The sequence below is a fragment of the Dromiciops gliroides genome, chromosome 2, assembly GCF_019393635.1.
Source record: "Dromiciops gliroides isolate mDroGli1 chromosome 2, mDroGli1.pri, whole genome shotgun sequence".
NCBI classification, from domain to species: Eukaryota; Metazoa; Chordata; class Mammalia; order Microbiotheria; family Microbiotheriidae; genus Dromiciops; species Dromiciops gliroides.
The window spans coordinates 192,606,367-192,627,224 of NC_057862.1; the positions used below are offsets into that span (position 1 = coordinate 192,606,367).

A 20,858-nucleotide genomic window follows, 5' to 3' on the forward strand; every position below is an offset into this window, starting at 1 on the left:
TGACTTGCCCAGGGTCACACAGTGTCAACTGTCTGAGGCCAGATTTGAACTCAGGTACTCCTGAATCCAGGACCGGTGCTTTAACCACTGTGCCACCTAGCTGCCCCCCATGGGTGACTTTGAAGAGACTAGTTCCAGTTGAATGGGTGTGGGAAGGAGAGAGGAAGACAGAAAGAATCCAGATTTTTTTGGGGGGGAGGGGTTGGACGAGGAAGCAAGAAGCAGCACTTAGCACAGTGCCTGGCACATAGTAAGTGCTTAATAAATACTTGACTGACAAACTGGAGACCACTATAACAGTGTAGACAGATCTTTCTAGGAGTTTGGATGTGAAAAGGAGAGATGTAGAATAATAACTTGAGGGAATGATAGGATCGAGTAAAGAAAGGATTATGAAAATCTCGTCCTGGTTTGAAGGCAGCAGGGAAGGTCAGTGGGTAGGAGGAGTTAAGGATTAAGTCAGAAAAGTGGACACGTAAAAAAAAGTTGCAGGAGGAGGCAGCATAGGATTGTCAAAAGTAGTCTTTTATTTGGGCACTTAGAGAAAGTGATCAAGAGGGAAGGGAGGAGATATCTTAGAGACATCTTGCTCATCCATTGGAAGAAAGGCAAAAGCTTTTATAGAGGAAGCATGGTGGGGGGCTGGATGGGGTGACCACCTGACTGTGGAAAGTTCCCTTGGGGGTGGAGAAAGCTTGGATGGAGTGGTGGTCCTGACTTCTGGAGTTATCACTGCCCCTTGGCACTGATCAGGCAGCAGCTGTGCCTAATGAGCTTATCTCCCTTACTGCTTAGGTGTGTCCATCCTGATGGCTACTTGGCCCAACCTCCATGTCAGGATCAAAGGCACAAATCTAGGGGGTGGCATTGGCAAGGAGGGCCAAATCTTCCTCCCAGAATGGAGCAAAGAAGGAGGGAATGGGGGATGGTGTTGAGGGTTTTTGAATTGTAGAATTAGGGAGGAGAGGGAGTTTATGACCCAAAGCCTCAATTTTTTCAATGAAGTTTGTGGCAAGCTGTTTTGCTGAAAGGAAGGGAAGAGGTGGTGGTAGCTTCAGAAGAGAAAGTTTGGAATGGTTGCTTTGAGGATTTGGGATAGTGAGTCAGGGAAGAGTAAACAAAGGTGTTGTGGTGCCTTGGTAAAGGCCCAATTAAGACTGCTGAACATTAACTTTTTTTTTTGGCTGGGCAATGAGGATTAAGTGACTTGTCCAGGGTCACACAGCTAGTAAGTGTCAAGTGTCTGAGGCTGGATTTGAACTCAGGTCCTCCTGAATCCAGGGCTGGTGCTTTATCCACTGCGCCACCTAGCTGCCCCCTGAACATTAATTCATGGTGGACCCAGTCATTGAGGTTGTGTGACTTCCTGCATCTGTGTTCAGCAGCCCCAGATGATGGATTTTGGAAAGGGATTAAGTGACAGTAAGAAAGGAGGAAGCATTAAAGGGTAAGGCTCTTAAGTAGGTTCCTTCTTGTACCTGGAACAACATTCATTGCATCATTATATGAATGATCTTGTGCTTCTGTTACTTTGTGTGTACTTTTAATTAAAAGCAAAAATGCAAATCATAAATTTACTAACTGTTCTCTATACTCCCATTGCTGGCTGGGTGAGTTCAAATAGAGTAGCTTGAAGAATCAGAAATAAGGGAAGGCTAGGGAAGTATAGAATTATTAAGCCACTGCCTTGCTACTCCCAGCCAGTTAGGAGTGCTAGTCACTTCCCTGATGTTTCTGTGTACCAGGGACAGAATCTGGGGAGGCATTGAGCAAGCTGGTGGGGGAATTCTACTGCCTTTGGGAGGGAAGACTTTCTTGCTGAGAACTTGGGCCTCTTGGCTCAGAGTTGGATCCGAAACCTCATTTCATCCAACTGTGGTGACCCAGGTCTCTGTTTGACACTTATATGGAGTCTTACAGAGCAGAAAAAAATGGGGGGATGGGAGTGGGGTGCAGTGCTTGCTGCCTGAGTTTAGGACCCATCTAAGCCCTGTTACAAAGGAAGTGTACTACCCAGCTGCTTGTGAGCTGTGGAGAAGCAAAGTGACCTTTCAGGTCTTTCTCTTAAGGTTTATTGCTGAAGAGTTTCTTCACTTAGTGTCAGGGGGGAAATGGTGGGGGTCCTTAGGTGGTATTATTCTGTAAAGAATTACACTCTGTCGGGCAGCTAGGTGGCAGAGTGGATAAAGGACCCACCCTGGATTTAGGAGGACCTGAGTTCAAATGTGGCTTCAGATACTTGACACTTACTAGCTGTGTGACCCTGGGCAAGTCACTTAACCCTCATTGCTCTGGGCAAAAAAAAAAAAAAAAAAGAATTACACTTACACAGTTCAATTAGAATTAAAATGGTCTTTTATTTGAAACTAGAGAAAGTCAAAGACTTCATGGGGGTTGGGGTGGAGATGGCTTAGAAACATCTTCCTCCTGGAAGAGAAGGAAAGCAAAAGCTTTTATAGAGGATAGATGGGGTGCCCACCAGAAAGAAAGTGGAAAGTTCCTTTTGGGGGTGGGGTGGGGAAAGCCTGGATCTAGTCATATTCCTGAGAGTCAAGGAGGATTTTTTTTTTAAATGATGGTCCTGACCTCTGGGGTTATCTCTGTCTCCTAGGTCCAGTCAGATAGTAGCCATAACTAAGTGACTTTCCTGCCATAGAATGTTATCTCCCCATACTTCTTAGGCACGTCTGTCCTGATATCTAGTTGAGCAGTCTAAACTTTAGTTTGATAGTCTGTCCTGTTATCTGGTCATCTTTAGTTTTGCTTCTCACTTATCCCAAGCCCCCATATCTTTGCTTGCCTTAATGCTCTCCTGGGGTGCCTTGAAAAGAAGAGTGGAAGTACTAACTAGGATGTTGGGATTGTGCTTGGGAGAAGCTGTGGTTCTCTCTGGGCTCCAGACCCTCTTGTTAGGTTAAACTCTCTGAATCTGCCGAGGCTGTCAGCCTCTGGTGTAGAGGAACTGTATATCCTTCTACAGGGGGTGGTGAGAGGGGCTACTGAAGCCTGGGCCTTGAAGCCCTAGGGAACCTTTGGTTCAAGTGGTTGGGATTGAGCAGGAGCCCCAGGACTTCAGCTGCTCAGAAAGTGGAGTCCAACCCAAACCTCCCTGCAAACAGGAAGCTGGTTTGAGTTAAGAACATAAAATAAAAAGCAGCTGATGCTTCTGAATTTGGTTTCCTTGCCCTCCCCCCTCCATACCGCCAAGGGAAATAACTCTGCTTTCCTTTCCCCTCATAAAGGCCAGCCAGAAATCCAGAGAAACAAAAAAACAAACTCCACAAACCCTTTGAAAATGAACCAGGCTCCTGCCTACCCGGGCTTTCCCAGCCACGAGGATGGCCCCCTGTCCCCAAGCTATGGGAAGGAAAATGACTAAATCTGTAGGGCATTCGAAGATTAGAGCCTGCCACTCCCTTTTGCTTTTAGGGAGAGGTTGCAGTGCTCTTTAGGTCTGAATAATCCCAGGGTCCCCTTTTTCCTTTCAAAGACCTCGAAGAAGTTTGGATTTGCAACACTACTCAACAAATCCAAAATAGTTATAAAATTATTTCCAGATTGAAATGCATCCCTGGGCCTACCAGAAAACTTGTCAGAGGGTAGGATGCCTCAGAACAGACACTGTGCCTTTCCATAGCCCTGAACAGTCTCCCTGGGGTTGCAGCTAAAAAAGCCTTGTTCAGTTGTGTCCAACTCTTCATGACCCCATTTGGGGTTTCCTTGGCAAAGATACTGGGATGATTTGCCATTTCCTTCTCCAGCTCATTTTACAGATGAGGAAACTGAGGTAAACAGGGTGAAGTGACTTGCCCAGGGTCACACAGCTAGTAAGTGTCTGAGGCCAGAATTTGAACTCAGGAAGTTGAGTCTTCCTGATTCCAAGCAGCTCTCTAGCCACTTCACCACCTAGCTGGGATGGACTAATTTAATTTAAATTGAATTCAAGAGATATAGTCCAAAACGGTAGGTCCCACTGAGTTCAGATAATAGATCTTCAGACATGATTATTTTCAATTATTTTTATCATTATTCAGATTCACACTACATATTTCCATTGAAAATGTAACTTATATTTGACATAATTCTAACTTTAAATTTGAATTGATTACATGTGACCACTTCAAGAAGAATTCATTATTACACTAATTGGGGCCCAGTTGTATCTCTTCCCTATAAACAGAGGCTGGTGTAGGAAATCTCTTGAGTGTGGCTTTCTGTGGGGTAGCTCTGGGCTTGGTGCCTGAGGCAAGAGCTTGGCACTCTTCCACAGTGGGGAGGTTAGGCAGGGGTCAGGTAGGCAAACCACAGCCTGTGGGCCGAGTCAGCCCTGCCCAGTAAGCTAAGAATGGTTTTTACATTTATAAATAAAGTTTTATTGTATTTTGAAATGTAAAAATCATTCTTAACTTGCAGGCTTACAAAACACAGGCCTTGTAGTTTGCTAACCCTTGGGTTAAAGGAATAGAACCACAGCATGAGCCGAATTTTCTGATTGATTTACCTATGTATTTTGGGCTCTCTGGACAATACCTTATTTGAGAGAGGGGCAGAATGAGAAGTAACCAGCGTTTGAAGTAAGACTTGGAATAGGCTCAGTTCATGGAGGGGAAACTACCAAGAATGGTTTGGAAAAAGCCAAGGTCAGTTTGTCCCACTAATGGATGTCGGCTCCTTATTTAGGCTGCATGATGGCTAGTGCCTCTAAGTACCTGCCAGATGGACATTGAAGGGCCCTACCTAAAGCTCAAAGTGTTTCTCATTTTCTGCCAGATGGGTATTAGAGACCCCTACCTAAAGCACTCATTGCCAAGAGACATAAATTGGCTAGTATTCTGGCTTTCAGTCTGTGGAAGCTCAGAAGCTTCTCCAAGAACCAACTGTGTGTTTTTGGACTGAAACGGTTCTAGGGCATTTATTCTGGCATTATGTAGTTAGTCCACTAAATATGTTCCCAATACACATTATCTGTGTCTTGAGATTTAAATCAAGTTCTGATCAGGACTACTTGAATTTCTAGATCTAAATCTTGGGGGGAAGAAACATTCTTGGAGCTGCCCTGATGCCGTCTGAGATTCTCTGGGGCAGTAAGGCACAGCTCCCCCAAAGTGTTTGTGGTTCAAACCTGTCTTTGATTTAGGGAGTTTTGTGGTATGATGCAACCTAATCCCTCAGCACTGCCATTCTATTTCCCTTCCTTCCTTCCTTCCTTCCTTCCTTCCTAGGCAATTAGGGTTAAGTGACTTGCCCAGGGTCACACAGCTAGTGTCTAGTGTCTGAGGTTGGATTTGAACTCAAGTCCTCCTGCCTCCAGGGCTGGTGCTCTATCCACTGCGCTACCTAGCTGCCAAAGTTATCATGAAGCACTGTCATTCTAAAATCTTGTGCCTTGGAGATAGATGCCAAGCAGTCCTCTCTGTCACATCTCTGTTAGGTTGAGTGAAGTGGAGAGCATTCCTTAAGAGAGCCACAGATGGAAATCCAGACAGAGGTAGAATAAGACAGGAGCATGGGCAGGGGCAACTTTTGGAGTGGAGACATAAGTGAGAGAAATTTTAGGCATCAAATATATGATTGTCTAGCTGTAGTTATTACTTGTTTCAGAGATGACCTGATGATTTGGGGGACACAGTATAAATAATGATGATTGGGGAAGCTAGGTGGCACAGTGGATAAAGCAAGGCCCTGGAGTCAGGAGGACCTGAGTTTAAATATGGCCTCAGACACTTGACACTTACTAGCTGTGTGACCCTGGGCAAGTCACTTAACCCCAATTGCCTCACCCCCCCCCAAAAAAAAAAACAACCAAAAAATAATGATGATTACTGGGTTTTGTCTTTCTTGGGATCTTAAAGCATTTGACATATTTTTTCCCTACCATCTTCTTGAGAGGAACAAGAATGTATTAGCTATAAGTATAACTGAGTACTGGTGCCTAACATAACACACTATTAGATAGGCTCTATTTCTACCTCCTGAGCTTTATCCCATGTCCTGGACTGATAGACTCATGGGGTCTGGAGCTCTCTTCTTCTTCTTCTTCTTCTTCTTCTTCTTCTTCTTCTTCTTCTTCTTCTTCTTCTTCTTCTTCTTCTTCTTCCTTCTTCCTTCTTCCTTCTTCCTTCTTCGGTAATGAGGGTTAAGTGACTTACCCAGAGTCAAATAGCTAGTAAGTGTTAAGTGTCTGAGGCTGGATTTGAACTCATGTCTTCCTGAATGCAGGGTTGGTGCTTTATCCACTGTGCCACCCAGCTGTCCTTGGAGCTCTCTTAATAAAGGAATGATGGAACGAAGAGATTGTTACAATTTACCAATTCTATATAGCCTTCCAGTTCTTTTTGGGGGGGGGGAGGGGGTCAGACAATTGGGGTTAAGTGACTTGGCCAGGGTCACACAGCTAGTGTCAAGTGTCTGAGGCCGGATTTGAGCGCAGGTCTTCCTGACTCCAGGACTGGTGTTCTATCCACTGCACCATCTAGCTGTTCTAGCCTTCTAGTTCTTGGGCATTTTTTCCCTTGGATTATAGGTGAGGAAACTGAGCCACCAAAAGAGACGCTTATCTCTTAGTAGGGTAGTGCAGAGATAGGAATCCAGCTTGTAGTTTTGTTTTGTAGACATTAACCCTTGGTCAGGCTACCCACTTGTCCTTCCACAGCTGTGAATTGTTTACTAAGCCCCCTTAAAGGTAGGTATAGCCTAGAGATTCATCCCTATATGATCAAGAAACTCAGCAGAACTTCTGATCACTCTTTTTTTGTACAGACAACTAAGAGAAGCCAGTGGATTTGTAGACCCCCAGAAGAGACCAGTGATGGTTGCTGGCTATTTTTGAAATCAACTAGCACTGTAGAGTAGGGCCAACTTCATCTCCAACACCCATTCCTCAAGCCCCATGTTTGGTTAACTTATCTCTTCCTTGTTGTCTCATCCTTGTATTTCCTTGATCAGGTAACCTTGGAGAAGGTGCTGGGAATAACAGTGTCTGGAGGCAGAGGACTGGCTTGTGACCCCCGGTCAGGTCTGGTTGCATACCCTGCTGGGTAAGTCTCTGGGAAGGGGTTCCCATTGCAATTGGAAATTCCTAGCTGCGGAACTAGAAGCCAGCCGAGAGTGGGCACAGGTTTCTTGGCTTTCTGTGGGGAAGGGGTTATCAAGTAGGAGAGGTCTATTCAATTTAAGACCTTCATTTGACATTCTTATAAAATTGAAATAAGGGCAGGTGCAGATAAAGGTATGGAGGAAGGGCAGAGGTCGGGAAAGGAATGGGTGTATTCTTTTTCACATTCCATAATCTACAAAGTTTCTAAGCCCATCTTCTAGAACTAAATCCTTGCCACTTTGCGAGATGTCAGTGACAGGGAAGGAAAGCAGAATAGGCCGTGCCTGTTCTTTCCCATCTCACTGCCTTGCCTCACTTCTTCAGAGGACCTGTGTATGTGGAACTAGTGCTTCTTCCTTAACACAGGATCCTCAGGGATTTTGTGGATGTATAGCCACATTGGTACCCAGACACCTTAACTCCTTGCTGACTAGTGAGGAACCTTATCTATTCTCACTGCCAACAGAGGAGTGAAGAAAGTGAATCGAGAATAAAGGTGAACAGTTGCTATAATTTCCCTAGCTGTTCTTTTAAATTTATTAAGAGGTACATGGTTTGCTAGGTTTGCCCGAGCTCTTTGTTAGCTGTATCTACCCTCAAGAGCCATTTCTTTCCTGTGCTGTTCATCCATCAGACACTTGAACAAGAGAACCCCAAATTAAAGGAGCCTCATTCTGTAGCAGGGTACTGGAGTATTCTTCTTAGTCTCTCTCCTCCCAGCTCGTCCTCCTTTCTCTCGCGGAAAGATCTGTGTGAGCCGCTGTAGCTGTGCCTGAAGAAAGACATAAGTGAATCTCTTTGTCCTTCAGAAACAGCAACAGGTGACCTTGGGAGTTGGAGGATCCCCTCTGGGGTACCTCACGGATATTCCGCTCATGACAATTTTTTATTTGACAAGCCTGTCAAATTTGTTTGTATTATTGTCTGTTTATCTGTATTATTGCTCGAGGTGTAAGGCAGATAGGAAAAGCCAATTTCATGATGGAGTCTTTCCCTGGAGCATGGGGAGTCCTGTTCCACCCTTTCTTGCTTGCACTGTTTCAAGGTCTTATCCTTTGAAGGGTGTTTGGGTGCCACTGGGGCCCCAGGAAAACTGCAAGCATCACTACCTAATGTAGACACCCTGCAATTTGCCTGAGAATGTTTAATGTGAGTCAGCTCTGGGCAATGTCCTTGGCTAACACGTTGGCCTGTAGTCTTCCCAGAACTTGAAGCTGCTCCTTCTAAATGCTCTCTTGCTATGGGTATTCTTTAGTAATATTTTAAGCTAGATTCTATTTTCAGTCCTCTGAACAATCATTCTTCCTGATTGGGATGTACAGAGGGTACCAAACTCTGTCTTCCTGAGCAGGCTGTTTTTTTCTTTCCCTTTTATTTTTCCCCTATCAGATGTTCCTAACCCTTTCTCCCTCCCACTTCCATTGCATTTATTTCTGTAGCGCTAGCTCAGGTATCCTAGAAACAAGAAGAGAAACAAAGCATAGTAAATCCTCCCAGAGGCCTAGAAGCAAATATCAAACCAAAACACAATTTGCTCAAAGGAAATGAAACAGCACAAGGAGTTAGTGATTGGAGGAAAGGCATATAAAGCAGTCAGAAATAGGTTTAGGCTAGTCGTTAGGCTACTTTATATGGCCATTATCTCATCAAAAAAAAAAAAGGGTTGAAGACTCAGTTGCATTGGTTTTGACATTCCTCCAGTATTTCCTCACTGCCTTGACTTTCTTCTGTAGCAGACTTACTCCCTTGTTGCCATACTCTGTGCCCTCGTGTTCATGGAGACCGGGGTGGTAACCAGGTGTCTTCTGTGAGTTCAGCTCAACAAGTTGGATGTGTACAATCTTCTTAGCCCCAAATCAGCTTCCCTTATCTCGATCCACTGGATTCAGAGAATTCAGAAGCTTTGGAATTTAGTATAGATCCTATTGTTCTCTATTGCCATTAGGTTTTTAGAATCAATCTTCTTGTTCTTAGCACTAGATAATGGTAGAGCCAGAGGTTAGATGGAGTCTCTTGGGAATGAACTTACTTCTAGAAGCAGCTGTGTTTCTGAAGAGAGAGGTCCTAGGAAAGAAGATAACATGAGCCAGCACGCAGTAGGCTTCCAAGTTATGTGTGTAGCAGGACTTGGGGAGTTTTTATTTATCTGCAGTAATTCAGCACTTCTCTAGTCTGAAATAAGCTGTGTTATACCTCTGAGAATGCTAACTCTATATCTGAGTGTTATCACATCATTGAAGATAAGGGTCTAAGGCTCACCGTCTAAGGTATGAAGACAGAGGATCTTCTCCCTTTTTGGTATTTGGGTCCTCTTTGATCTGTAGAACACAAAGAAGCAAACACTTTCCCTCCTTCCTGTGGGGTGAGGGAGAGAGCACATAATTGGGTGTCAGGGCTTAAGGAGTTTTGTGTCCTGTTTAAAGTGATGTCATTGTAGTTAGAGGAATCATAAACACTTGGACCATGACTGCCTTCCTTCCTGGCTTCTTGAAGGCTAGATACCTGCAACAAGCATCTCTTAGCATTCAGGCCCCCAAGTGTTGGACTGAAGAAAGGCAGCAGCTTTCCATTCCTAGCCGCAATACTTACTCTTACAAGTCTGGCTTATGTGATGAGAGCAAAGACTGGAAGTGGATGAACTTAATGTTAAATTTAAAAGACAAAGAATAGCAGAAATGGGGGGTGGGGCTGGGAGTGGGGTGTCCGAGAATTCCAATTTAGTGCTCTGCTTTATCTGGGGCATTAGAAGAGGGGAGGAAAAAATGCATTTGAATTGCTAATCTGTGAACAGCTTGTATTAGCCCAGACTTGAGGTCTCAGTGTGCAACTTTTTTTGGTTTTCTTTACTTTCCCCTCCTTTAAAAAAATTCTGTACTTAAACATTATCTTAGGTGAACATTTCTTTATATACAGTAGAATAGAAAGAAAACTGTGCAGAAAAGGCAAATTTCTGCTATGTACAACTTGCTTTTCTTCTATATATAATAAATTAAGATGCAGATTTCAAAGGTGTCTTGCTTGTTTGTGATTTTTTTTTCCCCATTCATTTCAAAAATATGTTTGTGACCCTCTTTTTGTTCTTCTATTTGGCAATCCTGTCCTTAGCTCCCCTATCCCTATATAGTCCTTCCCCTCTTTGCATTGAGAAAAATGAACAAACCTTTTGTAACAAATATGCAGCCAAGCAAAACAAATTTTCCTATTGGCTATGTCTGAAAATGCATGTTTCATTCTGCAACTTGTGCCCCTTCCCCCCTCCGTCAGGAAGTAGCTGACATGCTTCATTACTGGTGCTGTGAAATCAAGAAGGGCTTCTTGAAGGAAGTAGTGCTTGAGCTGAGCTTTGAAGGGAAGAAGGGGCATTTTAGGACCAATTTGTGTAGAGCATAACATGTATAATACATCTGGAAGAGGTTAGATGTTATTTTACCATAAGAAATGTGAAAAAGATTGATTCAAGGGTCTCAACTAGGTGGTGCAGTGGATAGAGTACAGCCCTGGAGTCAGGAGGACCTGAGTTCAAATTCAGACTCAGATTCTTACTAGCTATGTGACTGGACAAATTACTTAAGTCCATTTACCTCCCCTTCCCCAAAAAGATGGATTCAGAGAAACAGCTGTGATCAATGTAATGATTAATCATTAGCCTGGAAGACTGATAATGAAGCATATACATAATACTTCCTAGCAAAGAGGTGATAGATTGGAAGTATGGACTGAGACATACATTTTTCAGACACAGCCTATCTGTGAATTAGCTTTGCTTGACTAAACTTATTTGTTTCAAGAGAGGTTTTGTTTATTTGTTTTTGCAGGGAGGGGGTTAAGAATGAGAAGTTGAAGGAGTGACAGTGATGCAAAGTAAAAAGGAAGAAAAGAAAGGGAAAAAAGAGATCTGTTCTTATGGAAGAAAAAAAGGATTAACTTAGTGATGAATTCTTTGTATAGTGCAGTCTTAAGGGGTCATAAAGCATCAATTATATGCTAGGCTATAAGAGAATACTTCAGTGATCTGTGATCTCATCAGTGTGAGTATCCCTACTGCCAACACAAATTTTCCCTCCTCTACCATTCAGCACATGGTCTTTGAAAATTGCAGTGGGTGAATAATGAATCACCTATGACCAACCAGAGGATAAGCCTCAGCAAACTGGCTAGGCTAAACTTTGGCTAAAAGAAAAAGACCCTGCCACTAGTCTGGACTTAAATCTTTTCCAATGTGTTGGCCCTGCCAGAGCATTTTCTCTATCAATAATATCATCAAAAACCAAGAGTTACCTTTGATGTAGGAGGCAAAAAGGGGTTAATAGAAAAACCTAAGATCCAAGCTCTAATTCAGATATTAGCTCCAAAAGGGAGTCAGACCCCAGTTAACAGATAACTCACAAGTAGGATGCTGGGTTTTCATACCCACATAAATCAGTACCCATAACGGGAACAGAGGGACCTAGGCTGAGGAGACCTGAAGACTATAACAATGATAAAATGACAAGGGTATAGAAATTCTAAAGAAAAATGATTATGTTTTGAAACTAGTCATGGGAACCAGAAAGAGACATACGGAGAAAAGGCCAAATTTGTCCCCAGATTCACCTTATGATGTATAAACCCCCAAAACATACCTCCACCTCAGGGGTTGGCTTAGGACCCCAGGAGCTCCAAATTAGGATAAGCCCTCCCCTGTAACACCCTAAGGTGGAGATTATTATAATGAGACTGATAATCAATTTATCCATACTATAAATATAACTCTCTTTTCTTTCACTATTCAAGAGATACCTATCCACTATTCTGGTTCTCTCCCTGTGGTCACCCACAGTATTGCAATAAAATTTGGAAAACTGAGTCACTGAGTCTTGTAATTCTTTTGGGACGACTCACGGTCAGTTTGACCCCAGATTCTATCCCATATCACCTTCATACTTCAAAAAAACCCAAAAGAACCAAAGTAGGGATTTGATGAAGGCAGTGAAAGGGAAAATACAGAAATAAATAAGGGATCAGTACAACATGGTATCCTCTCTTCAACAAGCTTATTATAGTCCTAATTCTAAATTGAGGTAAATAAATCAACAAACATAAATCCAAGATTTAGAGTGGAAAAGGACCTTAGAGGTCATCTAGGCCAACTCCCACATTTTACATGGGAGGAAAGTGTGCACTGCAGTGGGGTAAGGACTTGTCCACAGTCCAACAGGTAATGACAGGCAGGCAGGTTTGGGATTTAAACCCAGGACCCAGCGTGTTTCCACTACACTGTAGTAATCTAAGAGAGTATGTTAGCCCAGATGGAGAAGGTTTGTTACTTTATACCTACTCCCAGGGTTGTTGTAAGGACCACATGAGAGAATATTTTAAAGCACTTCACAGGACCAGGCTTAAAAACTGTTTGTTTCTGTCCTTCCTTTTGCCTAACATTGGCTTCATCCACTGAACCTATTATTTACCATGGCTCTGACCTGGCGAAGTCCCAGCTACCTAATGGAGTACCAGAGGCCATCCTTAGAGGCGGCTCATCATCACAGTGTAGACTCAGGAAGACCTGAGTTTGAATCATGCCTCAGACAGTGGCTGTGTGATCCTAGACTTCAGTTTCTTCATGTTAAAAGATGAAAGGCTCATTTCAGCTTTGAAACTGTGATTCTTTGAGGAATGAGGCTCTAATTTACTGAAGGAAGACTGAGTATAACTGACCCTAGGACAAGTCCACCAATGCTCCTTTCCCCCTGCCCTACATCCCCTATCCCCCTCTCAATTCACCCAATTTCTCCTAAACCACTTTCTTTACATTGGCTCAGCCTCAAGGGAAAAGACAGATGAAACTAGGTCTTGACTCTTAAGGTTCCTGCTTCCCTATTCATGGAGTTAGGTTATTGATCTTCCTAGGAATCATATTACTCTACCTTTCTGTTGATGAAAGAAGGTGGAACATCTGGGAATACTGGATTTCATGTAATAGCAGGCCTGGGCCTGTCCGTTCAGGGAAGCCTGAAGAAAATTTTGGCATTATCTGAGAGCAGTGGCTCCTTGTATCTGGCTTCTGGCCCTGCAACGTGATTCCTTTAAGAAAGAACTGAGACCAGAACTGCCAGGAGCCTGATAACTGGCGCTGCAAAAACCAGGGATCTCTTTGTACCCTGGGGCTCCTAGAACAAGGACTCAACTTGTAGGCTTTGTCCTCATTGGAAAGAGATGCTAAAGCAACATTGCTGGAGGGACGAGGGCCCATGTGAGCATGACTCCTTAAGAAGCTTAGCAAGGTCAGATAGATGTCATGGCTAAGGACCAGAAATGATGCAAACTGGGACCACACCCTTCTTTCCTCTGCCAGGCTGAGGATATGGGTCAAAGGTCATGAAATAAGGTTTACCAGACTCTTACATCAGCATGAAGATGTAGAAGATCATTAAGCTGCCACCAGTGGATTTCTCGTCTCATAGCATGAAGTGGACAAGGTGGTCTCGGTGGGCAAAGACACCTCTAGAGGAGGAGGAGTTTCTTTGCCATACCATTCCTGCATTTTTCCTCACACCGAAATCACCATCTACGGAGTCACAGCCATTACGTCCTGGATTAAGAATGGTTTAATATGGCCTCACATTTCTTTTTAGTGTTGTACGGTCTGAAGATGAGCGCACACTGTAATTTTAAAGACCAGTCTGAGGAACTGATATATATGGCTGCCACTTTTTAGTCCCTTGGGTACCTGTGAGGTTTCCCCTTCTCCTAACCCTTCAGAATACAGTTGAGTATGAGAGAGGGAAGGAAAGCCTTTTATTTTCCTATCAGGCCATCTATCTGTTAACCTGATGTAGGAGGTAAAAAAAAGGGTTAACAGAAGACCCTAAGACCCAAGCTTTAATTCAGATATTAGCTCCAAAAGGGAGTTAGGTCCCAGTTAATGGATAACTTACAAGTCAGGATTCTAGATTCTTGTACCCACAGTGATCAGCATCCATAACGACCAAAACAGGTCAGGTCAAAATAACAATAAAGGAAAAGACAAGGCTATAGAAATTCTAAAGAAAAATGATTATATTTTGAAACTAGCCATGGGAATCAGAAAGAGACATGCGCAGAAAAGGCCAAATTTGTCCCCAGATTCACCTTATGATGTGTAAACCCCCAAAACACACCTCCACTGAAAAAGGTACCCACCTGGGGTTTGGCTTAGGACCCCAGGAGCTCCAAATGAGGATAAGCCCTCCCCTGAAACACCCCTAAGTGGAGAATATTATAATGAGAAAGACAGGCCCTCCCCTGTACCTCCCAAGGTGGAGATTATTATAATGAGACTTATAATCAATTTATCCATACTATAAATATAACTGTCTTTCCTTTCCTTATTTGAGAGATACCTTTCCACTATTCTGGTTCTCTCCCTGTGGTCACCCACAGTATTGCAATAAAACTTAGGAAACTGAGTCACTGAGTCTTGTAATTCTTTTGGGACAACTCACTATTAATTTGACCTAAATTCCATCCCACATCAAACCTACCTTCCTCATTCTCCCCCTCCCCCGACTACTTGAGATTTTTGTATATAAACAAATCTGAGCTGTCGTCCTCCTTTGACTCATTGGATGCCAAATGGTATTGTCGGATACCAAAGGGGAGTGAGAAAACTAAGATAGTTAGGACATACCAAAGGCATTTTCGCCATGGATAAAAGTGTGAACTCTTCCTCGAGGGCCATGGGATGCCAATGTGTAGGCAGTGAGTTTAAATGGACACTTCACAAGCTAACCCCAAACTTTGGTTCTGCCATACAACAACACAAAAGCTCATATTTCTAAGTTTTTGTGCCAAGTGTGGCTTGATTTCACATAAAGACTACTCAAGTTAAATAACCCCTCATCAAAAGCTCTTTGTCTATAGCTGATAAGAGATGCAGGAAATTCTAGACCACTCAGGCCCAAGGGCTTTGTTGTGCAGATAAGTCTTCACTGTAGGCCCCCAGTGTATGGTCTGTTGGAGGCTCAGTAAACATCCCTTCTGATTGATGATTCATCTGTGTTTTTATTGTTACGTTAACTATAAGTCCTGTATTTGAACTTCATTGTTCCTACCCAACTCTTGTCTTTTCGTGAGGAATACTAGTTTTGTCGGGTAATTTACTTTTAGATCTAAGCCTATATATTTTGCCTCCTGGAATATGATAGTCCAAAGTCTTCACTCCTTTCCAGTGGTGATTGCTAAATTGTATGTGATTCTGACTGTGGCTCCTTTATACTTGAATTCCTTTTTTTCTGTTTGCTTATAGTATTTTTTCTTTGACCTGGACTATGATGTTCCTGAAAGTTTTCATTTGGAGGTTTCTTTCAGGATGTGACTGGTGTATTCTTTCTATTTCCATCTTGTCCTTTGTTTCTGAGAGATCTGGCCAGTTTTCTTTTAAGATTTCTAGAAATATGACTCTTTTTTTTTTTTTTGCTTATGGCATTTAGATAATCCCATAATTCTTTTTTTTTTTTTTTTACGGGGCAATGGGGGTTAAGTGACTTGCCCAGGGTCACACAGCTAGTAAGTGTCAAGTGTCTGAGGCTGGATTTGAACTCAGATACTCCTGAATCCAGGGCCGGCGCTTTATCCATTGTACCACCTAGCCGCCCCCGATAACCCCATAATTCTTAAATTTTTCTCCTCAATCTGCTTTCTAGGCCAGTTGTTTTTGCTATAAGATACCTTACATTTTCTTCTATTTTTTTCAGCCTTGAATTTTTTCTTTTTTTTTTTTTTTAAGTGAGGCAATTGGGGTTAAGTGACTTACCCAGGGTCACACAGCTAGTAAGTGTTAAGTGTCTAAGGCCGAATTTGAACTCAGGTACTCCTGACTCCAGGGCCAGTGTTCTATCCACTGCGCCACCTAGCTGCCCCCAGCCTTGAATTTTTAAAAAAAACAATTCTTGTTGTCTCATGGAATCATTGGCTTTTATTTGGTCCATTCAAATTTTCAGAGACCTGCTTACTCTGAAAAGGTTTTATACCTCTTATTCCAAGTTGTTAATTGCCTTTACAACTCTTTTTTTCCATAACTCTAATTTCTTTTCCATTTTTTTCCCCTCAAGCACTTTCATTTCTTTCTTTCTTTTTTTAGGGGCAGGGCAGGGCAACCGGGGTGGTGGTGGTGGTGGTGGTGGTGGTGGTGGTGGTGGTAGTGGTAGTGGTGGTTGTTAAGTGACTTGCCTAGGATCACACAGCTAGTAAGTGTCAAGTGTCTGAGTCTGGATTTGAACTCAGATCCTCCTGAATCCAGGGCCAGTGCTTTATTCACTGCGCCACCTAGCTGTCCCTCGTTTCTTTTTTTTTTCCAGCAACAAACATTTATTTTATTTTCCAGTAGTAAGGGTAGTTTTCAACATTCATTTTCATAAGATTTAGAGTTCCAAATTTTTCTCCCTCCCTTTCCTCCCCCCTCCACAAGATTCCAATCAGGTTATATATGTACAATCCACAAGTGTTCTTTTTATCAGTTTTTTCTACTGGGGTGCTGTGAGAAATGGGTAATTGTCTCCTCTCAATGTGGATATAACAGTCAGTCATACTCCCCTGACCTGTTTGTAGGACAAAGGTCTCAGATCCCCTCCTCCCCCTCAGGTTAGCAAGGTCACATGGTTCAAGGAGCCCTGGTCTCAATTAGGTCCTCTCCAGAGTTCTGTCCATATAAGGAAGTATAAGGTCCACTCCTGAGTTATGCCCATACAAGGAAGAGGGGTGGGAATACTGCCTTCCAATTAGCTAGTTTTTGCGGTAGATTGTAACCCTGACCAGTGATGAAAAAGGGGAAGGTCCATTCGAGTTAGGGACTAGGGTATAAAACAGGGCCTTCGAGCCCCCTTTCTGGGCACCCACTAGCTGCACACTAGGGTACCTCCTTCTCATGAGAAGAAAATAAAGCCTTTGTCACCTCGCTGCTGAGTTCCTGAGAATTAATGAGAAGAGGATGAATTTTTCCCTCACAGGTGCATAGTAAGCTTCCTCATTAGTTCCTTGCAATTGTCTTGGATCATTGCACTGCTGAGAGTAGTTAAGTCATTCACAATTGCTCATTGAACAATACTGCTGTCACTATGCACAATGTCCTCTCAGCTCTGCTTACTTCACTATACATCAATGTTCATCAGTCTTTCCAGGTTTTTCTGGGATCATCCTGTTTGTCATTTCCTGTAGCACAAGACCATTCCACTACAATCATATAACACAGCTTTTTCCATCATTCCTCAATTGATGGACATTCCCTTGATTCTCAATTCTTAGCCTCCACCAAGAGTTGCTATAAATATTTTTTGTACAATTTTTCCCCTTTTCTCTTTTTCATGATTATTATTGTTAACTGTTTCCCTTCCATCCTATTCCCTTCCCCATGATATTCTATTATCCATCTTCTTTCATCTTATCACTCTTCAGAAGGGATTTGCTTCTATCTGTCCCCTCCCCCACTCTGACCTTCCTTCTTTTGCCCCTCTCTCTTTATCCCCTTCCCCTCCTATTTTCCTGCAGGGTTAGTGAGATTACTCCACCCAATTGAGTGTGTACATTATTTCCTCCTTGAGCCAATTCTAATGAGATTGAGGTCTTTGAGCCAATTCTGAGTGTTAGGCTCAGATGAAACAGATTACTACACCCAGTTGGGTGTGTCTGTTAGTCCCTCCTTGAGTCTCCCCCTGCTCAGGGCTCAGCCCACTCACCAGACTGTGAGCTTAGTTCCAGACAACACTGGTGCTTCAGCTGATTCAGAGGCTCTGGGGGTCTGCTTTTCTGGTGAGACCTTCCTGGGACTGGATCTGTGTCAGGGTGACTGTGGGGTTGGGCTCGACTCCTGTATCAGCACAGTAGCTCCCTCCTTCCGACCTTCCAAGCCGTTCTTGGTTAGAAGATGATTTCAGCACATTCTTCTGTGAGTTTTGGTGCTCTGGGCATTTTCCTATGGTGTTATTTGGATATTTTTTGGAGTGATCGTGTCATGAGTTAGGGAGCTCACTGCCTTTCCTCTGCCATCTTGGCTCCCTTCATTTCATTTTTTTAAAACACTCTTTCTTCATCTCTTCCAGGAATCTTCCAGGAACTTGTGTTCAATCTATGTCTTTCTCTGAAACTTTGTTTCTAGATGTTTGGGAGTCTTTCTCTTTTTCTGTATCTGTGTCTTTAGCTTCCCTGCCACCATAATAGCTTTTTATGGTGGGATTCTTTTTTTGTTTGCTCATTCTTCTGGCCTCCTTCATGATTGAGACAGGCTGGGACCCTGTACACTACTGGAGGGAAAGTCTAGACAGATCCTGTTGCTGCTTTCTTGGGATATTGAGTGTTGTGCTATTCTAGGATCTCAGGGAGAGTGGTCTGAGTGCTGCCCCCTGTCTGAGCTCTGCAAATTTCTGACCTGGGTTTGGATCTGAGTAGTAGTAAACCCTTACTCAGCCCTTTTAACCTGTCTGGGAAGTTCTGCTTGTTCAAAGGGACAGAATTTTAGACTCCCCTTCTATCTGGGATTCTTGCTCTGGTTATTTCTCTTCAGGCTTCAGACTGGTCTGAAGGCTGAAACAGACCCTTCTCTGCTCCTGTGGTCTGAGCTATACTTGTACTACTAATGTCTAAACTTGCTCTTGGATTGTTAGACCATTTAGCGCTGTAACCACTCCTTACCCTGGAATACCACCCCTAGCTGCCAGTCTATTCTTCAGTCCTCCCTGGATCTGTGCCCCACAACTGGAAAGTGGAAAACAAAGCTAATAGTTGGCATCTGTTCCTTCACCCTGCATGCCCCCCAATAGTGATCTGGGACTTACTTTTGCCCCCCCGTTCATAAACTCTCCCTGGACACTGGAATGCACTCTTCTTGGCCAAGACCCCGATCCTCAGTATCCACAGAATTCTGTCTGTCTCTCTCCCCCCTCTCTGTCTCTCTGTCTCTGTATCTCTCAGTGTCTGTCTTATCCACTGCACCACCTAGCTGCCCTTTAGCCTCTTCTCAACCAGATCCTTCTGTCTGGTGTACTGGAGAGAGGAGTAGGTCTGAGATGATAGGGACTGAAAGGGAAGGAAGACATAAAAGAAAGGGAATGGAATTAGGGGAACAAGAAAAGAGACAAGCAGGGATAGAGAGCCATATGAGGAAGGTAGAGAAGAGGGGAGAGTGATGATGTGATTAAGGATTTTTAAGTCATTACTGATCAGTGTGACAACTCTGGGCAGATCCATATTTGTGAATCACAATACAGATCAGTTCTTCTCCCGTGCCCCGCCTCCCCTTGCAGACTGCAAATCTCCACACCCTTAACTAGAGAAAGTTACCTTTTAGAGATAAATGTCTTCAATTATCCTTCAGATTGGTTTATCCAGTCTGCTTAATTTGGTCTTTAGATTAGAAGTATTCATTTTAGAAGGTCTTAAACTTTGAATAGTGTTGGATAGGAACTTTTATCTGCTTAACTTCTGTATCAAATAGTAGTGATGTTTATTTTTTGGACGGTTCCGGTTCCAGTTGGCTTCCCTAATTAATGAAGGTTAGATCCTTGAGGGGTTCTCACTGTTTTTCTCTACTATGCTACGGGCTTTGTGTTCAGTTTTGTTAAACACTTCCAGGGACCCTGCAGCTACAAATTAGATAACAAAAGGAGGAATAGGGCATGATGGGTACCAGGATCTTGCAGGAAGTCAGAGAAACTTGCAGTGTTTAACCCCTTGATTGCCTGTGTGGTACTGCCCCATTCCCTGGGGCTCGGAAACATTTCTGTAGACCAAGCTCCATCAAGTTTTAATGCTTGGCCATAGAAGTTACATCTGTGGCTAGAGAACATGCTTCTACCACTGTTAAGGGTTTCTGGTCCTGTTCTGGACCACTGTCTATAACATGCATCTTTAATGAGGTTGCCTAGGGTCACATGGGCCCAGAAGTTCTTAGGAGCCATGACAATAGCAGAGGCATATCAAGAAGCAGGCCAGTGATAACCTTTTCTGTCTTCTTGCTTCCCATCCTTTTCCCATCGTGAGCCATTTATTAGTTCTGCCTTTGCCTGGCCTCTAACCCCCTTCCTGAGTCACAGGAGAATATGTGTGGAGGATTGCCTGTCCCCTTTCTGGGTACATAGGGTAAGAATATGCCCAAACTGTTTGATAAATGTGGGGACCCAAGCATGTAGGTGGTTGGCTTTTTGAGGTCCAAGCTTTGCCACTAGTATATATCAGTCTGTAAGCCGGCAGGCATTTATTAAGCTCTTCCTCTGTCAGGCCGCTTTTCAAGGATCTCACATCCCAATAGAGGGTTACAACACGTAAATAACTAGATAGGTCTAAGATATATATAGAGTAGGTAGGCAGTCATCTCATAGGAAAAGGCTCTAGAATCTGGGAGCCCTGGGGAAGGCCTCCTGCAGAAAGTAGAATTAGAGCTGAGTCTTGAAGGAAGCCAGAGAAACTAAGAGGCAGAAATGAGGAGAAAGACCATTGCAGGCATAGGCAGAGCCAATGCAAAGGTCTAGCTGGAGGGCAGAATGCATGGAGGGAAGGAAAGCGTAAGAAGACTAGAAAGGGGCCAGGTTTCAAAGAGCTTTAATGGTAAACTTTTTTTTTTTGGTGGTGTAGTGAGGATTAAGTGACTTGCCCAGGGTCACACGGCTAGTAAGTGTCAAGTGTCTGATTTTAGATTTGAACTCAGGTCCTCCTGAATACAGGGCCAGTGCTTTATCCACTGCGCCACTCAGCTGCCCCTAAACATATTTTTTTTTTTTGCTAATTGTTTTATAACCACAACAAACTAGTGCATAGG

General features: G+C 43.3%; 1 protein-coding gene across 3 annotated transcripts in view; it reads left to right on the forward strand.

The window, feature by feature from the left end:
- Window positions 1-20,858, forward strand: part of MAPKBP1 (mitogen-activated protein kinase binding protein 1) — a 77,446-nt gene that overhangs the window by 29,798 nt on the left and 26,790 nt on the right. For all 3 annotated transcript variants that reach the window (XM_043984654.1, XM_043984656.1, XM_043984655.1), the window contains exon 3: window positions 6,946-7,037. In XM_043984654.1, the coding sequence (XP_043840589.1) occupies window positions 6,946-7,037 (92 nt within the window). The remainder of the gene's footprint in view (window positions 1-6,945; window positions 7,038-20,858) is intronic.